We start from the raw sequence: 18,774 nt of genomic DNA on the forward strand, positions 1-18,774 counted from the left end.
TCTGCTGCCTCAAAATTATATTCTCATAGGAAGCTGTTTATCATTATACCCTTAGGGAGTCACTACCCATTCCACACACACACTCTACACATACTACACCTTTTCTCTAGCTTTCCTACCCTCCCATTTACTTAAGTGATGAAGGGGGGAAAAATCCAACGGTCACTAGGTCACCAGGCAAAGACCGAATGACCCTTCCCATTGTGTTCCTGGAGGCAAATCCCCCTTCCTCTTTCCCCCTTCCCCAATTCACTCTCCAGGCTGAAGACTCATCTGAGTTGCAATGGCCATGGCAGGTATAGGCTGGACGGGAGGGGCAGAGCTTTTAAACAGGGATAGTAACCTTGGGCCAGCTTAGCTATGGCGGACGACTTCTTTCTTTTCCCTCTGGTTCCCATCCTAAGCCACAGAATTTATGATTAGGCATGTTGTAGTCCTAAGAGTCCCATCTTGTAGTCCCTTTGGACCAAGTGATGTCTGTTGATGTGCTGAGGCTAAGTTTCTGTTCCCCTTTGGGTACTTCCTTCTTTCTCTTTCCATTCCCATTCTTCCCTATTGTTCCAGCTGCTCCCCGCTGTGGTATTACATGGTCAAAGGATGGGGTGCAGAAAGGGCATTGAGGCTGGGGTTGGGGGGGGAGGCGAAGCACGGTCCTCTGGGTTGTGCATTGCTGACAGCACCTGCGTTGAGGAGAATTTCTTCCTATGGATCAGACCTTAGCACTTGCAGAGATTTCAGAAATGTTTGTGACCAATGGTTCTTATATAGCTGTCATTCTTGTTTTGGAGAATTTCTCATGTCATGAAAGAATCATTAGTCTCTGACATGAAGGCTGCTTCTCTCTCCTCGGCCTAAAGTCATCTTTCTTTCCAAGTGTGAGTTTTCAGTGGACAGGGTTTTCCCGTGACTCACGGTGTCTTCTGCATCGTTTTGTTTGCTGTAGCAGCAGTAGATACAAAGACCGCCCTCTCTGTGTGCAAATGCATATCCAACAGCCTATGGATAACCCTATCTCATCAAGGGTACACCATCTGAAAACTTCCAGGAAGTTCACCCCAGGAGAGTTCTAGCCTCTGTCATCATTCATAAGGTCTGATCACAGTAAAACAGAACCTTTTCACTGCCTGACGGTGCAAAGCCAGGGTGGGGAAAATTTCGAGAAGAGAGGTTGTCATGGGTTGGTGATTTGTCCTACAATATAACCCAGACATTCATATCAACATAGGCTTCTACTTGAGGATTAATGGAAATTGGGATGTAGGAGATTTAAAGTTTATCTAAAATGAAAGTATAGCTCATAGCTCTTTAGGCGATTTCTGCCCAGAAATGGCGCATACTATACTTCTGACGTCAAGAAGAATATGTGGGTATATGTCTGCTCAGGATTCAGAGTGGGGGGCATGAGCATGGACTTTGGGTCAGCAAGAACTGGGTCCTGTCCTTTGCTAGCTGTGTGACCCTAGGAAAATTATTTAATTTCTCCAGGACTCGGTTTTCTCATTAATAAGAGAGATACATGAAGATAACAACACATACTTCACAAGGTTGTGTACAGTAAGGATAAGGTTTGTCTGTGAATGATGCAAAAAAGTACATCAGTTACTGTAACAAGGAGATTTATTTCTCTTTCTTCAAAGTCTGGGTAAGTGGTTTAGGGCTGATAGGATGAATGCATGCTCCCAAGGACTAAGCGCCTTCTATTCTTTTGCTCGACATCCTCAATTTGTGGCCTCCACTTCATGAACCAAGATAGCTGCTCAAGCTCCAGCCATTACACTTTCATTCCAGCCGGCAGGAAAGAGAAGAGAGGAGGTGAAGACGGCCCTACCTCTCCCCTTCAGCCACTTCCATCTACAAGTCATGAGCTTGAATTTAAGCTCATGAGCACAGTCAGCTGCGACGGAGGCTGGGAAATGTCATTTTTATTCCAGTGATGTGCTTAGGTAAATACCGGAGCTTCTTTACTATCAAAGAGGGGGAAATGGGGATTGGCGCAAACAACTAGCAATCTGCCACAGTTCTTTTGAGATTTAAATGAGATGATGCAGATGGAGGGCTGAGCACAGTGTTGGCTTCAGAGTAGGCATTCAACGCTCATTGTCGTCATCATCATCATCCCCACCATGAGAAGGTGGGGAATACTCTGAAACGTTGACAAGGAATTTCCTTATTTGAACTTCATCTTGCTGCTAAAGTCACCCTTATCCAGCTCTCTTTTCAGACACTGTGACTTTCATCTCTCATGAACGTCAGACACCTATGCCTTTAATGTGCCCTTACGAAACAAAACTATGTAAAAGGAAAGCAAGGGGCCTGGCCAGCGTGGCTCAGTGGCTGAGTGTTGACCTATGAACCAAGAGGTCACGGTTTAATTCCTGGTCAGGGCATATGCCCTGGGTTGTGGGCTCGATCCCCAGTGGGGGGCATGCAGGAGGCAGCCAATCAATGATTCTCTCTCATTATTGATGTTTTTTTTATCTCCTCTTTAAAATCAATAAAAATATATTTTAAAAAAAGAAAAGAAAATGCAGACATGCAAACATTAACAAAATAAAAGGAAAGCAAGGGAATGGTGACTTTAATTTTAGGTAGTGGATTTGCAGATGATTATTGCATTACTAACAATAACTAATAAATAAAAGCAGAGATACATGGGCCAGTGATCCAATGATGAGAGTGTGTCATGAATCAAGGATTATAATTCACCCAATACTATGTACTTTAGGTCTTTAAGTTGTCTTTATGTGTACAATTTTGCATGACATATGTGTTTGCATGCAAATAACAGACAAAAATAGCATTTTCTATTTTCATAGACTTTTAACTTCTCAAGGGCTTCTGCACATATCCAGGAAAACTGTCCAAGTAGCTCATTACAGATGGTTGAGTTTGATGTTCCAGGACTTTGGACTTCTGTGTCCCGAGGGAAAATATTTCATTTAATCCTTCCGGTAGCTCTGCGAGGTAGGCAGGACAAATGTTATTATCACTGTTTTGCAGATGACAAAGGGGGAACTGAGAGGGCAAGGGGCTTTCGTAAGGTTTCATAGCTAATTAGTCCTGGAATGGAACTTAAGACTCTGCATCTCCTGCCTAGTGCTTCTTTCTTTCGTCCATCTCACTCCCCAGTTATTCATCCATTACACACTTATTCCCTGTCTGTCACATGTCAGTAACATTGCGCTTATGTATTTGTGTTTATACATGTGTGTGTTTTCTGGGCCTGACGTGCAGTTTATGTCATCTCTATACAAGCCCTTAGAGTCCTTGTATGCCCGTAGGCCTGACCAGCCCATGTAACTCCAGGAGAAATCCCCAGCTGGGGTTTCAGCTATCTTGTTATTCCTAAGTCACTGGGCTTCAGCACATTTCCTAGAGCCGCAGCGAGGTAGGCAGGCAGCTTTGGTATCAGGGGCAGAGCCCCAGGCAGTGGGCACAGAACGGAAGAGCAAGCCAGCAATGCCTCGGTAATGATAATGACTGTTTCATGATACTTTATAGTTTATGAAGGGGTCTTATAAACACCATCTCGTTTCATTCTCACTCAGCCCTAAAATAGATTTTATTATTTTTCTTTCTCTCTCTTTTTTTTTTTTTTTAGGTGCAAAGAGAGAATAAATGACTTGCTCACAGTTACTCAATTTGAGGACGGACTTGAATTTAGGTCATTTGTCTCTAAATTCTGTTCTCTTTCCATGGTGCCCGGCCGCCTCTGTAAAAGCAAAAAGAGCTTATTGTCTTTCTAGCCCTGTGAAGAGAAGCAGGTGACAGCTCAGTGGCAAGCAGCAGGAAGCCCCCAGTGACCCTCTGCAGAGGGAAAAAGACCAACTCAGAGCCCTGAGCGGCCTCCTATCAGCTGAGAAAGACAATGGAGCAGTTGGAGGTTTCCACCCTCCCCCATCCCTGCGTCCTCCCTTATCTCAGTCCGTGGGCATCTCCCCAGTGTCCTTGGGGAGGTGACAGCAATACACAGAACCAGGCAAAGGTGTCTTCCAATCTCTATGGCCTCTGGCAGTCTCTGTGTCTTTGAAGAGTCAGGGGTTTGGGGAACTGTCTAACCGCATCCATCCTCTTGCACAGGAGGAAGCTCCGGTTCCTGCCGCCAGGGGCGAACCCCTCGGCCTGGTCTCCCAGACCTGTGTCTGTGCCCCTCTCCTGATGCTGTCCGCTTCTCCCTGTCTGTCTTCTTCCCCGCAGATTAACGCCCCCCACCCCCAGCCCCACCAGGCTGAGCGTGGCACCTTGTCCTCAGTCAATGTGTGCATCACATGAACTCTGCCTGAAAAGAGCAAATATCTGTGTCAGGGGAGCTGTTTCTCTCCTTGGCCCACGGAGGGAGTCCTGTTCAGTCCACCCTTCACTACTTCCTGCCTTGCCTCAGCCCCGAAGGGCCCCTATTTTCCGGATGTCCCCTTTTCTCTTTCTTCCTAAGCAGGGTCTCCCTGGACAAGGGGGCTCGATAGTGTCGGGGGTGGGGGTGGGGGATATGAAAGGCCAAGTGTGGTCCTAGGTCATGCCCTGTTCTCTAATTTGGCCTTATCAGTAATTAATATCAGGTTTGGTCACCACCTGTCTGGTTCCTTTGTCTTATTTCTCAACTGTGATACCGGTCAGAGGAGGGAGTAGGTCAGTAGGGATGTATTTAATGAGCATCTGCAAACCCCACCAGAAATGTGTACAGAGGCCTTCTGGCCGCTTATATTTATGGCCTCCCCAGTCCCTTCCCACACACTACAGGCCCAGCTAGATCCTCATTCTCTTCCCCAGAGATATAGGGCTAACCTGGACTGGAACGTCCCTTCTTCAAAAACACCCTCTTCTCCTCAGGGCTGTAGGTTCAGGGTCTAAGCTTTCCACATTGGACACTAGAACCCATTCACGGCACCTTCCCATTTGTTACACTTGTCTTCTAATTCTCTCTGCAACCCTATGACAAGGCGTTGCTATATTGCTCAGTTTCACGCAGTCCTGGGAAAGCTCCCTGGATTCAGGCCGTCTGCTTCTCAAGACATCCTCTTCCCACCCTGTCCTGTCATATATATATTTTTTAATTGATTTCAGAGAGGAAGGGAGAGAGAGATAGAACATTAATGATGAGAGAGAATCATTGATTGGCTGCCTCCTGCACGCCCCCTACAGGGTGGTGGTGGTGGTGGGGAATTGAGCCCTCAACCGGGGCATGTGCCCTTGGCCGGAATCGAACCTGGGACCCTTCCGTCCGCAGGCCGACGCTCTATCCACTGAGCCAAACCGGCTAGGGCTAAAGCAAATTGCCATGAAACAAATGTTCAAAGGAATAATTACTAAATTGTTCAACATTACTTAAATATTTACGGATAAACAATACATCCATGAGGAAAGAAATGCAAAAAAAATCAGAGGACATAGCAAAACAAGTACAAAATTCAGAGTGAAGATTTGCTGCACACCTATTCCTACGAGGAATGGCCTCCAGCCCTGAGGTCGCATCCAGCCCGTGTTTCCTAGTCATCCTTCGCCTTCAAAATACACCCCCATCTCCCAATTGGCTGCTGCCAAGAGCCAGACAATGGGAGAAAAGTGGGTTTTCTATCTGGACTGTGCAGCTACTTTCGTACGCCTCCCTCTTCCCTTTGCGTGGCCCAGATTAATGAAGAACTAGGATTTCTCGGTCTCCCACTCCCAGGCTCCGGTCCCCCAGCTCCCAGCTCCCAGCTCCCAGTCCCCAGCCCCGCCCTCCCCGCTTCGGAGGCCTCCTGTCCTTCCCTTTAAGGCCAGCCCCTCCCCCTCCCCACCGGCCCCGCCCCTCCGCCCCCGCCCCGCCCCTCCGCCCCTCCCCTTTAAGGACCGGCCCCGGACGTAGACAAGCCTGTGACGCGGCCGCGGGCCCCCGGGCAGGGTAGTCTGTCGCGCGGCCGCTTTCCCCCCGGCTGGGCCCCCGCCGTCCCGCGTTCCACCGAGCGCCAGGCCCCCGGGGGGAGGGTGGGAGCAGGGCCGGTGGGCGCCAGCGGAGCACGGCGGGACCCACGGAGCCCCGCGACCCGCCGAGCCTGGAGCCGGGCCCGGCCGGGGAAGCCGGCTCCAGCCCGGAGCAAACTTTGTCGCCGGGCGGGGGGTGGCGGGGACCCCGTCCGGAGCCGGAGGAGGGGGCGGCCGGGGGCCCCCCCGCCCCTGCGCCCGCGTCTCCCGGCACCATGCTGTCCAACTCGCAGGGCCAGACCCCGCCGGTGCTGTTCCCCACGCCGCCGCCGCCGCCGCCGCAGCCCCCCGCCCCGTCCCAGCTGCCGCCGCAGCCGCAGCCCCCGCAGCAGTTTCCCCAGTTCCACGTCAAGTCGAGCCTGCAGATCAAGAAGAACGCCATCATCGACGACTACAAGGTCACCACGCAGGTCCTGGGGCTGGGCATCAACGGCAAAGTTTTGCAGATCTTCAACAAGAGGACGCAGGAGAAATTCGCCCTGAAAGTAGGTTCGGGGGCCGCGGGAGGGGCGGGCCGGCGCGGGGGAGCTCCCCGGGACCCGCCCCGGGGCCGGGAGCGGCCGCGGCGCAGGATCGCTCAGCGTTGATCGCGCCGACCCTGTCCCGGGCCGGGCGTCCGGGCCTCGCGCGGGGCGGTGGGTCGGGGCGCCGAGGGCGCCGAGCGCGCGGCCAGGGCGCCGGCAGCGGGAAGGTCAGGTCTGATGAGCCGACCGCGCTGCCGACCCCGCGTTTCTGGTCACTCCGGGTGTGAGCGGCTGGGGGACTCGACGGGACTCCCGGGGACTCTGCCATTTTGGGGTTGGAGCGGGATCCAGCCGGGGCTGAACGGTTGGCGTCGGGACCACTTCTGCTAAATTCTCACCGCGCCTCGAGGAAGTGATTTCCCGGGGTGGCGGTTCCCCATCCTCTCCTCCCTCCTTCCTTTCTTTCCGCGGGCACAAAAGACCCATTACTCATTGAGCCGGTTGGTCGGTTGGTTTGGAGAAGTCGGAGCTCGGAGGTTTGTTTAGCCTCGCTCCTTATTTGGGAGCCGGAATGTGTGATTTCATTTCCCTGGGCCTCGCGAGCGCGGCCGGGAGGTCGTGCGAGGCTGGGGATTCCGCGGGGCCACCTCCCGCCCCCCTGGCCCGCCCACCCCCGCCCTTCGCCCCCCGCCACCCCGGGGAAGGGGGGATTGTTTTGATCGGAGAGCAGGCGCCCTCCTACCCTACCTTCCGCGCCTGTGAGGCTCCAGATGGGAGGCCAGCAGGCTCGGCGCGGCGTCGGCTGTTTCCATAGCGTCATTGATCTTTGCAAACCGGGTTTGGAAACCACGCTTGGCCCCGTACCGATATCGCACATCGGATCGGAGGTGGCCCCTCGAGTCCTGGACATGGGCCATTGGTGGTGGGCAGTGGGAGGGAGCGTTATCCTTGAACTGGGGAAACCCAACCTCTTTTTTTTTTTTCTTTTTTGAGGGGGTGTGGTAGGAGGAAAATGGGGATTTCAGAGAGCATACCGACTTCAGAAGTTAACCAGAATGGACTTGGAGGTCTGGGGAGATGGATGAGTCCCCAGTGTCGTCCCAGTGCAGTGGGAGCCAGTGTTCAGAGGCATTTAAAAGGTCTGCTCAGAGGGTTTTCATATCAAACCGCATCTCTAAGGTGACCCATCACCCCGACTTCCCCTGGGGGGTGTTAATGATTGGAGGAGAGAATTACTTCCTGTGTTATATTTATCTTTTCCTCCTCACCCCCCCCCCCCCCACACACACTGCTAGCTGCATTTCAGCTATTAATACAAAACTCAGATGTGTGTGTGTTAAGGGTGGGACTGTTGGAATATATAATTAGATGTAATAGAATCCTGGTATGTACTTCACGATTGGAGAGGGCAAGAATGTCCAATTTCCAGATTTTACGCCTCTATAAATTATTTTTTCTTGCTCCTTTCATCCTCCTTTTTGGGGGAGAGCTTTCAACAAGCTCAACACTGTCAAGATTTCTTTGGTTTATACTTTAAGGTGGTGTTGTGGGCTTCTGAAGGTTGTTTAGAGTTGAACCGTGGGAGAAGGAATATATCAGCACCATGGACACTTGAGTACTTTTTGTGCCTTAGACCACTCTTTCCATTCTCATAACTGGGGCTGGGAGGGGAGGGGTTGTTTGACCATGGCTCTGACCTTGGGGAGTCCAGTTGAGTGAATACTGTTTGACCACATTTAATCTGTACCATTGAGGAAGTGACAGACGGTTCTTTCCAGCAAAGTTTTGTCTCCTCTGAGATGCCATCTGCCTTCCCCCATCAGCAGTTTGGGGACACTGGCTGCTCATTTTCTTGGAAAGTTGGAATATTGTATGGAGACTTTAGAACAAAAGCTCTCCATTTCTGCTCCTTTTTCTATTTAATGGGCACACACAACCACCCTCTAAAGTGCTTTTGGGTGGCAATTAAGATTTCTGTTGTAATTAATAGGAGAGGGATTTGGACATTGACCCTCTTCGAATAGCTCTGAAAGAAAGGGACAATCCAGCAGTGTTTTAAATAACACTCGTCGTTTATCCTTCTGGGGTTAGGAAGGGGTGAAGATTGAAGTCAGAGTCTGTTTTGACAGGTAGTCTGCTCCCAGATCTTACAAGTTGACTCAACTGTTAAATTGTAGATTTCCCACACATCTTTGTGAAAAGCTTAATAACAGAGGAAGAAAGCAGGGATGAGGCATTCAGAGACTGACAGCAGTGTCAACAGCACTTCCATATCCAAATATTGGCCAACACATAATTACAGCTGTGGGGGAATTTGGTTCAAAGCATCCTGTGCCAGACATACACCAAAGAGATTTCTAGATCTTGAGTCTTGATTAACTCAACCTTAGGTGCTGAGTAGTGAAGTGATTTTCAAAAGCAGGAGTGTTTTGATTATATAGCAAGGGAGGAAGATGGGGGTGGGGCAGGGGCAGGGGCAGGAGGGGTTGCCCCATGGGGATGGTGCCTACAGAAAAAGGGAAAGACCTGTACCCAGCACAGCGTGTCACACAGTTCCTGGGGACTTGGGGCAGAGAGCAGGGCCTCTGATGAGGGTTCTGACACCTGAGACTTGATGGAGGGAGGTGGTGGCTGTCCAGATGCCCTACTCCCTGTCTGTGGTCTGTGACCTCTTAGCCTGATTAAGTGAACTCACTGCTTAAAATGTAAGTCTCGACTTGCCCGCCCTGCTGCTTCTCTCTCCACCCGAGGGATCTAACATGTAAACGCTTTTGGTGGGTGCTATGACCTCACCTCACCCTCTCTCCTGGCTGCTTCTGCTGAGTTCAGAGTCAGAGGGAATTTAGAGGTCATCTCATCTGACCCCCTCATTTTGCAGATGAGAAAAGTAAGGCCCAGAGCGAAGACGTGCTTGAGGTAAGGTAGCCATGCACCTGGCAGAGTCAGGGTTAGAACCCAGGAGACCTGACTCTGGGTCTCAGGCCTCTTCACACTTTGTAACTGTAGTGCCCTCAGCAGGCCAGTACCTGGGACTGTCTGCTGCCCCATGAGGAGCTACACTGTCACCCAGGACCTGCTGGACTGGGTGAGGGGGTGCTGGGTGGGTATTTCTCAGCAGTCATCCCTGAAGTTGGAGTTTATAAACCAACTCAGCAGCTCCATGAGTTTTGAATCTATAGTAACAAGCACTTTCACCACTCCCTTCCTTTTTTAGGGAGTGTTTGATAAAAATCTTATTTATTATTATTATTTTTTTTGTATAAGAATATGGGAATCCTATGAACTGTTTCTTTGATAGGGACACCTGGTCTCAAGCCACCTGAGCAGTAATTGGTTGTATTCCCTGTGCAGTTCCTCAGCTGCTTCCTGCTTCCCTGTGTCATGGTGACTCTTGGTTATTAGTTGAACAAATTTAATTAAAGCTGGCATGGTTGTCCCTCTCTGCTGTGGCTCAGATTAGGTGGAACATGTTATTGCTTAAAAAAATATAGGATGCTGTCATAACTTATCTCTGTTTACCTTTCCATTGCACGGGTTAAAGAGGTTCTCAACCTGTGGGTCTCGACCCCTTTGGCGGTCGCACGACCCTTTCACAGGGGTCTCCTAAGACCATCCTGCATATCAGATATTTACATTACGATTCATCACAGTAGCAACATGACAGTGATGAAGTAGCAACGAAAATAATTTTATGGTTGGGTCACAACATGAGGAACTGTATTTAAAGGGCCAGAAGGTTGAGAACCACTGGGTTAGAGAAAACAGGGCGCTTGGTGTGTCGTCTCCTTTCCTTCCTCCAGCGTCCTTTCGCCCCGGATCGCGTAGTGCAGCAACGTGGCTGCCTTTGGTGTTCTGGAGGGGAGCTGATTGAACCTGTCATGGCTGGTCTGCATACTGTCAGAGGGAAGGCCAGAGCTCCCACATCCCCACCGTACAGGGAGGTCTTACCCAGCACACCTCATGCGTACCTGTTGGGGAGCAAGATGGGAGTGTGGCTGGGTGATGGGCAGAGTCCAGACTGGGGTTTGCTGGATAGGATCTTAAGGTGAGGCAAGTTTCATTGACCAGATCAGCCTCTTACATTCACGATGGTTACAGGTAGTTCATAGTTCACTGAGCATCCTCCTATGTGTTGTATGGAGGACACAGACATATCAAGTGGCCTTAAAATTGGGGGGGAGGCTCGAGAAACCGATTTGGAGAAGGTGAAACTAACAAACGAAGTCTAGGGTGTTACTGTCCAATGTGGTAACCAATCGCCAAGCATGGCTATTAAAATTAGAATTAATTAAACTCAATTAAATTAAACAAATCAGTTGCTAGCCACCTTTCCAGTGTTCAGGAGCTACATGTGGCCAGTGGCTACTGAATTGAATGGTTCCGAAGGACATTTTTATCCCCGCAGAAAGTCCCACTGCACTTTGCTGGTCTAGGCGTTAAATCGTGTGCTTGGGAATAGAGGAGCTTTGACACGGGTATCTGTGAGGATCGGGAATCTGTGAGGATCGGAAGAGCTGAGAACAGCTCATTACTGGGCCCCTGGGGAAGGAGTAGACCTGCAGGAGATGATGGTGATGTTGGCTCTGGGTAGTGGAGTTGAGGGGAGAATAGGAGGTCCAGATGGTAGGGAGCAAGTGGGGCTGGTGTCTCAGAATTGAACCTAAGCACCATCTTGCTATTAAAAGCAGGTTTTAAAGTGTTTGAGCCGAAACCGGTTTGGCTCGGTGGATAGAGCGTCGGCCTGCGGACTGAGGGGTCCCGGGTTCGGTTCCGGTCAAGGGCATGTACCTGGGTTGCGGGCGCATCCCCAGTGGGAGGTGTGCAGGAGGCAGCTGATCGATGTTTCTGGCTCTCTATCTCTCTCCCTTCCTCTCTGTAGAAAATCAATAAAATATATATATAAAAAAAATAAAGTGTTTGAGGGTCATGAAGTAAGCGAGCAGGATGTTATAAAGAAAGGTTAGGAGTTGCTGAGGTTGGGGCTTGGGGCTTTTTTTGAGGGCAGGTTTCAGAGACCCTGTCCCTCTCCTGGGGCTCTGGCCCCTGTAGACTGCAGCAGGGCGCTTGGCATCCATTGAGCAGGATCAAAGCCGGTTGACTCATGGTCCTTTTTCACTTGTGGATTCTGGGCTTTGATGGAGCTTGAACATAATCTTCAGCTGAGGTCTGGGATCAGGGGCTTACGGAAGGAGGGGGGTGGAGCAAAGCCCCAGGCCTCGGGACCCGGTGTTGGTGGGTGTCTGGGAAATGTAGGGGCTCCGCTTCAGGAGGGTGGAGGGATTGGTATCCGTGATGACCATGTGTTGACTGCTTGGGATCGGAGGAGTTGGGCCATCATCAGGTGATGGTTTCACTTAAGAAGCAGGTGCAGGGGATTCAGGGTGAGGCCCGGAGGAGCCAAGCTTCAGGACTGCTGGAGGCAGACTTAATCCCTGGCCCAATCCTGGGTTGGGGGAGGGGCCAGAGCTCTGCTCATTATGGAGTCTGTGCCAGGAGGAATGTCAGCCACAGAGGGGAGGACAGCACAGGCATCTGATTCTGAGCCCTTGAACGATTCCCAGGTGCGCCCCTCCCACCCCCCGTGGTCTGACCCAGGATTCTCCCCGTGGTTTCATGTCTGTGGCAGAGCCTTCCTTTCCTGCTCCCTCTTCTCTTCATGCCCTTCCAAGGGTCAAGTGGGCTCTCTTTCCCCTCCTCCCTATACTGCGTTTTCCTAGGTGCCCCAGAGTGGGTGGGCGGGCAGGGCAGAGCAGAATTGTTCTTTGTGTTTGATGGGGCTGCAGCTGCTCTTGGTAATGATTTAAGGCCCAGTGGTGAAGGGACCCATACCTCAAAGCACCTTAGAGCTGACTGCCCTGTCATCTTTCTTGACTTGTTCCAGTTCATGGAGGCAGAGGCCGGACCAGTCCACAAAGATTGAGTGGTATGACCAAGGCCTTACCTGGTGTCAGCCTAAGAGCCAGGTCTTGGGACCTGCTTCCCCTGAGACCTCCGCTTGACCTGCTAAAGGCAGTGTTGCTGGGGTTGTAGACCTGACAGTGCAAAACCGAGCACCACTGACAGTCACTGGGATCTTTCAACGCAGGTCACCTTATAAATGGGGACACTGGTAAAGAGAAGGGACCACAGCTGTGGCAGCTTCATGCACACCAAATCAGATCTTCTAGTTTTTAGGGGAATACTGATATTTTGTATTTTAAGATATGTATGGATGGAAATACCTAGAGATGAGCCTATTGTGATGGGTTATGTGCTAGCTTAGGAAGGAGGGAAAAAAGACCTCGTCTTTGTGTCCTGCTAGCTAGTTATTTGACCTTGAGCAGGTCAGTTAAACTTTCCAGGCCTCAGTGCACATATCAGCATGTCAGGCAGGCTGTCAGTGGCTCCTTGAGCACTTGGCATTGTGGACAGTGGACGGCTGCCCTGGAAGAAGAGGCTGAGGGCGGGCAGGATAGCTTGCTGACATGCCGGGCCGTCAGCAGTATGTGGGCCAGCATGGATGCCTTTTTGATAGGACAGCCTGTGTCCAGTTAGTTACCCTCACTGAGCAGCTGGTAAAGGGACCCATACCTGGCCGTGTGAACACTCAGACGTGTTTCAGTTAGAGAGGATGGGCTGTGTAAGTCCATGGGGTGTGAATCTACTTCCTTGACATCAGAAGAATCGTTGTGCGCTGGTGGAGAAGGGAATTTTTTTTCTTCCTGTCTGAAACCCTTTTCCCATTTGAAGTCATGGGGCCAAAGATGGCTCTGTGATGGGTGGTGCAGGGGCACCTGCTGAGGGAGGGAGTGAGTCTGTAATCTAGCACAGTGTCCTGTCAGGCTTTGCCTCCGGGTGGCTGCGTCCATCCATATGTGTGTCTTCTTCTATTTCACTCAGAGATACAGCAGGGACTAAGCCTGTTCTGAGGTGAGAGTTGGAGACTGATTCCCAGAGCTGATGGGAAGTTGGGATTTACATTCAGATGCCACTCCTTCCTGAAGGACTGGGTAAGAGTGAGATCAGGAGTCTGAAGAAGGAAGAGGAGAGGCGGGTGCCTGGTGAGTTGTGTTCAAGGCTAAGCAGTAGTTTCAGGCCTGGGGCTCTGGACTGTTGGGTCCTGTGTGCCGGGCCATCAGATTTGGTGGGAGGAAGAAGAGACACAGTGGAAAGGCGATGAGGTTGGGCTCAGCCGGGCAGTACAGAATTCTTGGGATCTTCATTCTCTGCCCCGAAAACACCTTTGTGTGCCACTGCGCCAGCCAGCAGGTAGGAGAGGCTGGGACATGGCCTCAAGGTCAGTCCCTGTCTGTAACTGATCTTCCCTCCCAGACCAGCGGGCTGTGTGTTTGTTCCACTAGGAACCCGAGCTTCCCAAAGAGCTAGAAGGAAGGGTATCTTACTTTTAAGGGGTGTTTCCAGGCATCTCTGGTGCCCTCCAGGGCGTGTCTGCAGTGCAGAGTGGTGACCAAAGGCTCAGCTTCGTGGCCACCCTTGGAAGCTTTATTTGCCTCAGAAAAGATGAAGGGAACCAGGGAACTGCTCTGGCCAGGCCTTCTCTCTGTTTAGCTTTTCTCTACGAAGATGCTTCTTTTGAACCTGAAGCAGAGGTGAACTCTTTCTAGTCTCAGATGGGGGAGGGGAGGTCTCCTGCTGGCAATACACCTGCCAGCTCTTCCAGCTTTGTGTTCCTGGGGGCTCCTTCTGCACCCCTCCACTTCCTCAGGCAGGTGACTGAGTTGGTCACTTGGCTGCCATTATGATTATCCATATTGTTCCAAGGCAACCAGGACTCTGGCCCTGGATTCAGCCCCTCTGTCCCAGCAGCTAAAAATAAACCTGCCACTGCAGCAGTCTACCCTCAGGCCAGGCCCTGGTGTCTGTCCCAGGTCTTCCTGCCACGCTGAACTTCCCTCTTGTCACTCTCGTCTTCCCCATTTGCCGCTTGGCTCCCAGCCTGAGCTGGGTAGGTAGCTTGGGAGCAGACCGGGATCGAGTGCTGGGAGTGAGCCGTGGCTGGTGCTTGTCCAGGTAGTGAGCTGTATGCGTGTGCACAAGGGCTCTGGGGAGCCGCCTTGCTTGCTCCCCACTAGGGGAAGGGTGAGACACGGAGGCGGGTGGACGAGTTCATCAGAGTTCATTAGACTTTCCGCTGTTTGCCTATAGCTCTGGCTCCCTCCAAGCTCCACCTGCAAACACCTCTCTGCCAGCAGGCGTGTGGGGATGAGGCGGAGAGGCCTGCCTGTGGCTGTCCCCGGCCCTCACTGCTGCCCTGGACTGAGCCTGCTACCTGCCCTAGGACTCCTGACCGTTGCTAAGCGATACTCTCCACCTCTGCAGCGCTGGGGCTTCCAGTTACCACATTCACAAGTGTGACCTCATCTCCTTAGCTTCCAAGAATAGAGGCCCTGGCTGGGCCTCCTTCCTGCGTCGGGCCATGACCTCCTGGCTCTCCCAGCTCAGCCACCTGCAGGGGGTTCCAGAGAGCATGGGCCTCATCTTCCTCCTGACGGTGGTAATGGGGATTGGTGATCTGTTCCATTGAGGTCCATCAAGGTGACCTCTTCCCTTGCCACCCATGGGTCCTGGGGACCTAGAGCAGGAGGTGAGGAAAGGGGCTCAGGTGGCTGGGACACCTGTTCAACTGGTAGGTGGATATTGGGCAGAATGTTTGCCTTGGGAATTCTCTTCTTTCTGATTTTTCTAATCCTTGGACAGGTGTTGGTGCTAACCATAGCACAGGAGGGGGAGGGTCTGTGTCTGTGTTCTGAGATGAGGGTTTATTTGGGAGAAGGGTGAGTGGGGAGAGTGACAGAAGCCAAGGTAGGACTTTTGCCTTCAGCTAGAGTTACATGCCCAGACCGTGTCTCCATGTCTGCCTCCTCCTGTCTGTCCGCCTTTCCTCTGCAGGGAGAGATCTGTTTGCCAGGCCCATTGGCCTCTGCAGAGGAGGAGTTGGGTGTAAATTGCTAAGAGTTTATTTTTAACTCTGACAGACGGAGCCCCTGTCCTTGGGTAGCTGTGCTGTTCCTCTCCTCTCTCCTCCCTACCCCAGGCCTGGGCCTCCTTCCCTGGCGGCTGTAATTCTTAGAGGAAGGCTGGGAGGTTCTGAAGGCCGGCCTCCAGGAGCCTGGGAGGGAATCCCCTCTAAGTGAGGATTCTCCAGAGCTCTATGGCCGTGGGGCTGGGCAGGGAGAGGGTAGCCCTGTGCCTCTGAGGCCACGTGTGGAACTTAGAGCATTCCAGGAATGCAGGTGACGGGGAAGAGACTGTGTGTCTTAGAGCTGGGAGCTCTGTGCTCTGTTGTGCTGGTGAGGGCAGCAAGGGGTCATCTTGTACCTTCCGCCCTCTCTCCTTACAGCACCTCTCTCCTTACAGCACCTAGATCGGAAGGCCACAGGGACTCACTGAGCATGTGTAGTAGCCTGCTTTGTAAAGGCTGCCAGGCTCACAAGCATCGCATTCTTTTCACAGGGCCTGTGGGATTCTCAGGGACTTCATGCTCTGCGTGTCCCCTACCACGGGCTGTGCTCTTAGGGAGGAAGAAGAGGGGCATGGGTGCCCCTTGCATGTGTCCCCTGATTTCATACAGTTATTTTGGTGACCTTGCCTTTGTTGTTTTCAAAAGAGCACAAAACTGGGTTTGAAATGTAATTGGAGAAAGACGGAATAGAGAATAGTGGGGTGAGGGTGGGGACCCTCAGCCATGGAAGGAAGGTTTTGGCCCTCAATTCCTTGGGGTACATGGAGGATTAGTTTGCTGAAAGCCCAGCTCTGATCATGTAGCTTCCCAGCTTAAACCCTTCAGTGGGTTCCCTTTGCCTGAAGAATACAGGAGATTTCCAAATCCTTCCCTGATCTGACCTCGATTTAAAAAAAAAAAAATTAAGGGGCTTACCTATGCTGTTTCCTTAATAGGACTCTCTTCCCTAGCCCCTCCCCTTTGCCATAGTGTGTATCCCATCTGTCCATCTGTAGCTCATTTGCCTCTGCGCCCCAGCCCCATCTGTATCTCCCTATTCTCTCCCTATCTTTGTGATGCTGCTGCTTTCCCGAAGCCTTTCACTCCGGAAGCGGGCCCCCCACCCCTCCCTGCCAAACTGACCAGGACACTGGAAACCTTTATTGCACGTGTTCAGTGTCTTTCTCCATGTGCAAGGGGCTCCGCTAGACATGGGATTCTGCATTCCTTGAAGACCTCCCTCTTCATTACTTTTGTATCCTCTTATTTCCATGTGGTGACTGAATGCCATTATTAAATCCATAGAGGACTTTGGCTCTGTGCATTATACCTGCTGCCTAATAAAGGTGCGATAACTGACACAGTGGGTGCTCCCTACATAAATATAAGGTACTAACCCCGATCCTCAGGGTGAAGAGGAGGTTCTGGGAAAAGGACAATATTAGGCTGGACTCTGTTATATTAAGGTCCCCGGGCGTGTTTGTCCCTGTTATTCCTCCTATCCACTAAAAAGCCACTCTCAGAAGAGACTTGTGGGCATTTCTTCCCTCCACCCACTCGGATCTGCTGACTCAAGCTGGCACCTTCTGCTTCTGCTAACAGAGTTCTCGTTCTTGTAAGGGCCCTGACCCATTTCCCATTGATGCCTCTTCTCCTCTCCTCCTTGTTCCAGAGCCCCTCCTTTTCCTGTTCTGCTGTGGAGACGAACCCTTCTGCCTCTCGGGAAACTTAGACCGAGGGAGGAACAGCTGTGGAGCTTGCCAGCTTTCCCTCAGCTCTTGGCATCTCTTAGCTAGCTTCAGACACAGCAGAGACACACAGATGCAGTCCACAGTGATCTGTCTGCTGGCCTTTCCGTGTGTTGCAAGAGGACCAGCATTGCACACCAAGTTGCCGGGACTGAGATTAGAGGTTTGAACCTCGTGGGGCCACCTCAACTCCATGCCCCAGATTTCCAGGGGAAACAGAACTGAGAGGTCTGGCGGCGTGGTCCTCAGCAAGTCCTAGAACCTGTCTGGGCCCACTTCATTTCCTCATTTGTAAATGAAAGGACTGAGACTTGATCCGGAAGGACCCCAAATTGAAGAGCTTTCTTCAGTTATTGTTGCAACCCCACTACTGGGAAGACAACCAGATGCTGTGAAAGAGGTGATCAGCCAGGTTCCAGGGAGCCTGGGGCCTGGGAGCCCTCCTCTCTGTGCTGCTGTCTGCAGGCCACTGTTCTCTCACCCTCCTCCTGGCTGTAGTAGTTTTATTCATTCAGCCATTCAGGCAGTGTTTACAAACGTGTTCTCCTTGCCTGCCTCCTGTCTTCCCTGCTGACTGGCCATCAGGAGGCTCAGATGGCAGGATTGGCCTAGAATGGGCTCCCTTAATTCTCCTGCTATTTGAGATGAGAGGAATTTTTTGAATAATGGGGGTTGATTTCTAGCAGCTTAGACTAGACCTCCCACTTTTCCAAGCAGGATTTGCCTTATGTGTCTTCTAGCCCTCTGAGAGCCAAAGCAACTTATACTCAAGAAAATCAATTAGCAGAGCCAAGACTGACTTTTACAGCCTCCCTCCCTAAGGATAGATCAGAACAGCAGGTTGACTTGGATACATATAACAGCCTTCTGTCTTCTGCCTCATTAGATCACTATTGAAAGTTTAGCAACTCTGTAAAAGGCTTCCCAGATGAATAACAAGGCTTTATTGAGCAGATACTACGTATCAGGCATTGTGGTAGGCGTTTTACTTACACTCTGTTGCTCATCCTTAAAAATAATACTACAAAGTAAAAGTCTTGAGGAAACATATTCAGAATAATTCGCTCATTAGCAATTATTTATTGAGCACCTACTAAGAATTATTTTAGGCTCTGGGCATATATCACTGTACTAAACAGGCCAGAAAAACAAAACAGAATACAAATCCTACCTGCATGGAGCTTATCCTCTAGCAGGGAGAGACATACACACCAGTCAGTTCAGTGATACAGCTTATTGGATGGTGATAGGTATAAAGGAGAAGATAAGCAGAGGAGGAGGCCCTGGAATGCTGGGAGTGTGTGTGTGTGTGTGTGTGTGTCTCGTGCTGACATTTTAAATAGGGGCTCAGGCCGGGCTTCACTACAAAAGTGACATTTGAGTGAGCCTTGGAAATATTTGGAGGGGGAGGGTCTGCAGGCAGACACAACAGCCAGTCCAGAGCCCTGAGGCTGCTATTGATGGAAGTATCTAACTCTAAAAGGGGCTCCTTACAGCTTGTAGAACTGCCTCTAATCGTTCCTCGGTGGCTGCATTATAATTCAGTACTTAGTTGACCTAGCAATTTATGTTTTACCATCAAATATTTATGGATGCTTATTTTGTGCAAATTGCTACAGTGATAAATGTAGGCCCTGCCTTTGGGAAGTTAGAGTTTAGAGGA

General features: G+C 51.1%; 1 protein-coding gene across 1 annotated transcript in view; it reads left to right on the forward strand.

The window, feature by feature from the left end:
* Positions 1-5,844: 5,844 nt before the first annotated feature.
* MAPKAPK2 (MAPK activated protein kinase 2) overlaps positions 5,845-18,774 on the forward strand; it is a 43,237-nt gene continuing 30,307 nt past the window's right edge. Inside the window, exon 1 of the mRNA XM_059674133.1 lies at positions 5,845-6,443. Coding sequence (XP_059530116.1) covers positions 6,174-6,443 — 270 coding nt within the window. The 5' untranslated portion in view covers positions 5,845-6,173. The remainder of the gene's footprint in view (positions 6,444-18,774) is intronic.

The sequence above is a fragment of the Myotis daubentonii genome, chromosome 18, assembly GCF_963259705.1.
Source record: "Myotis daubentonii chromosome 18, mMyoDau2.1, whole genome shotgun sequence".
Classification (NCBI taxonomy): domain Eukaryota; kingdom Metazoa; phylum Chordata; class Mammalia; order Chiroptera; family Vespertilionidae; genus Myotis; species Myotis daubentonii.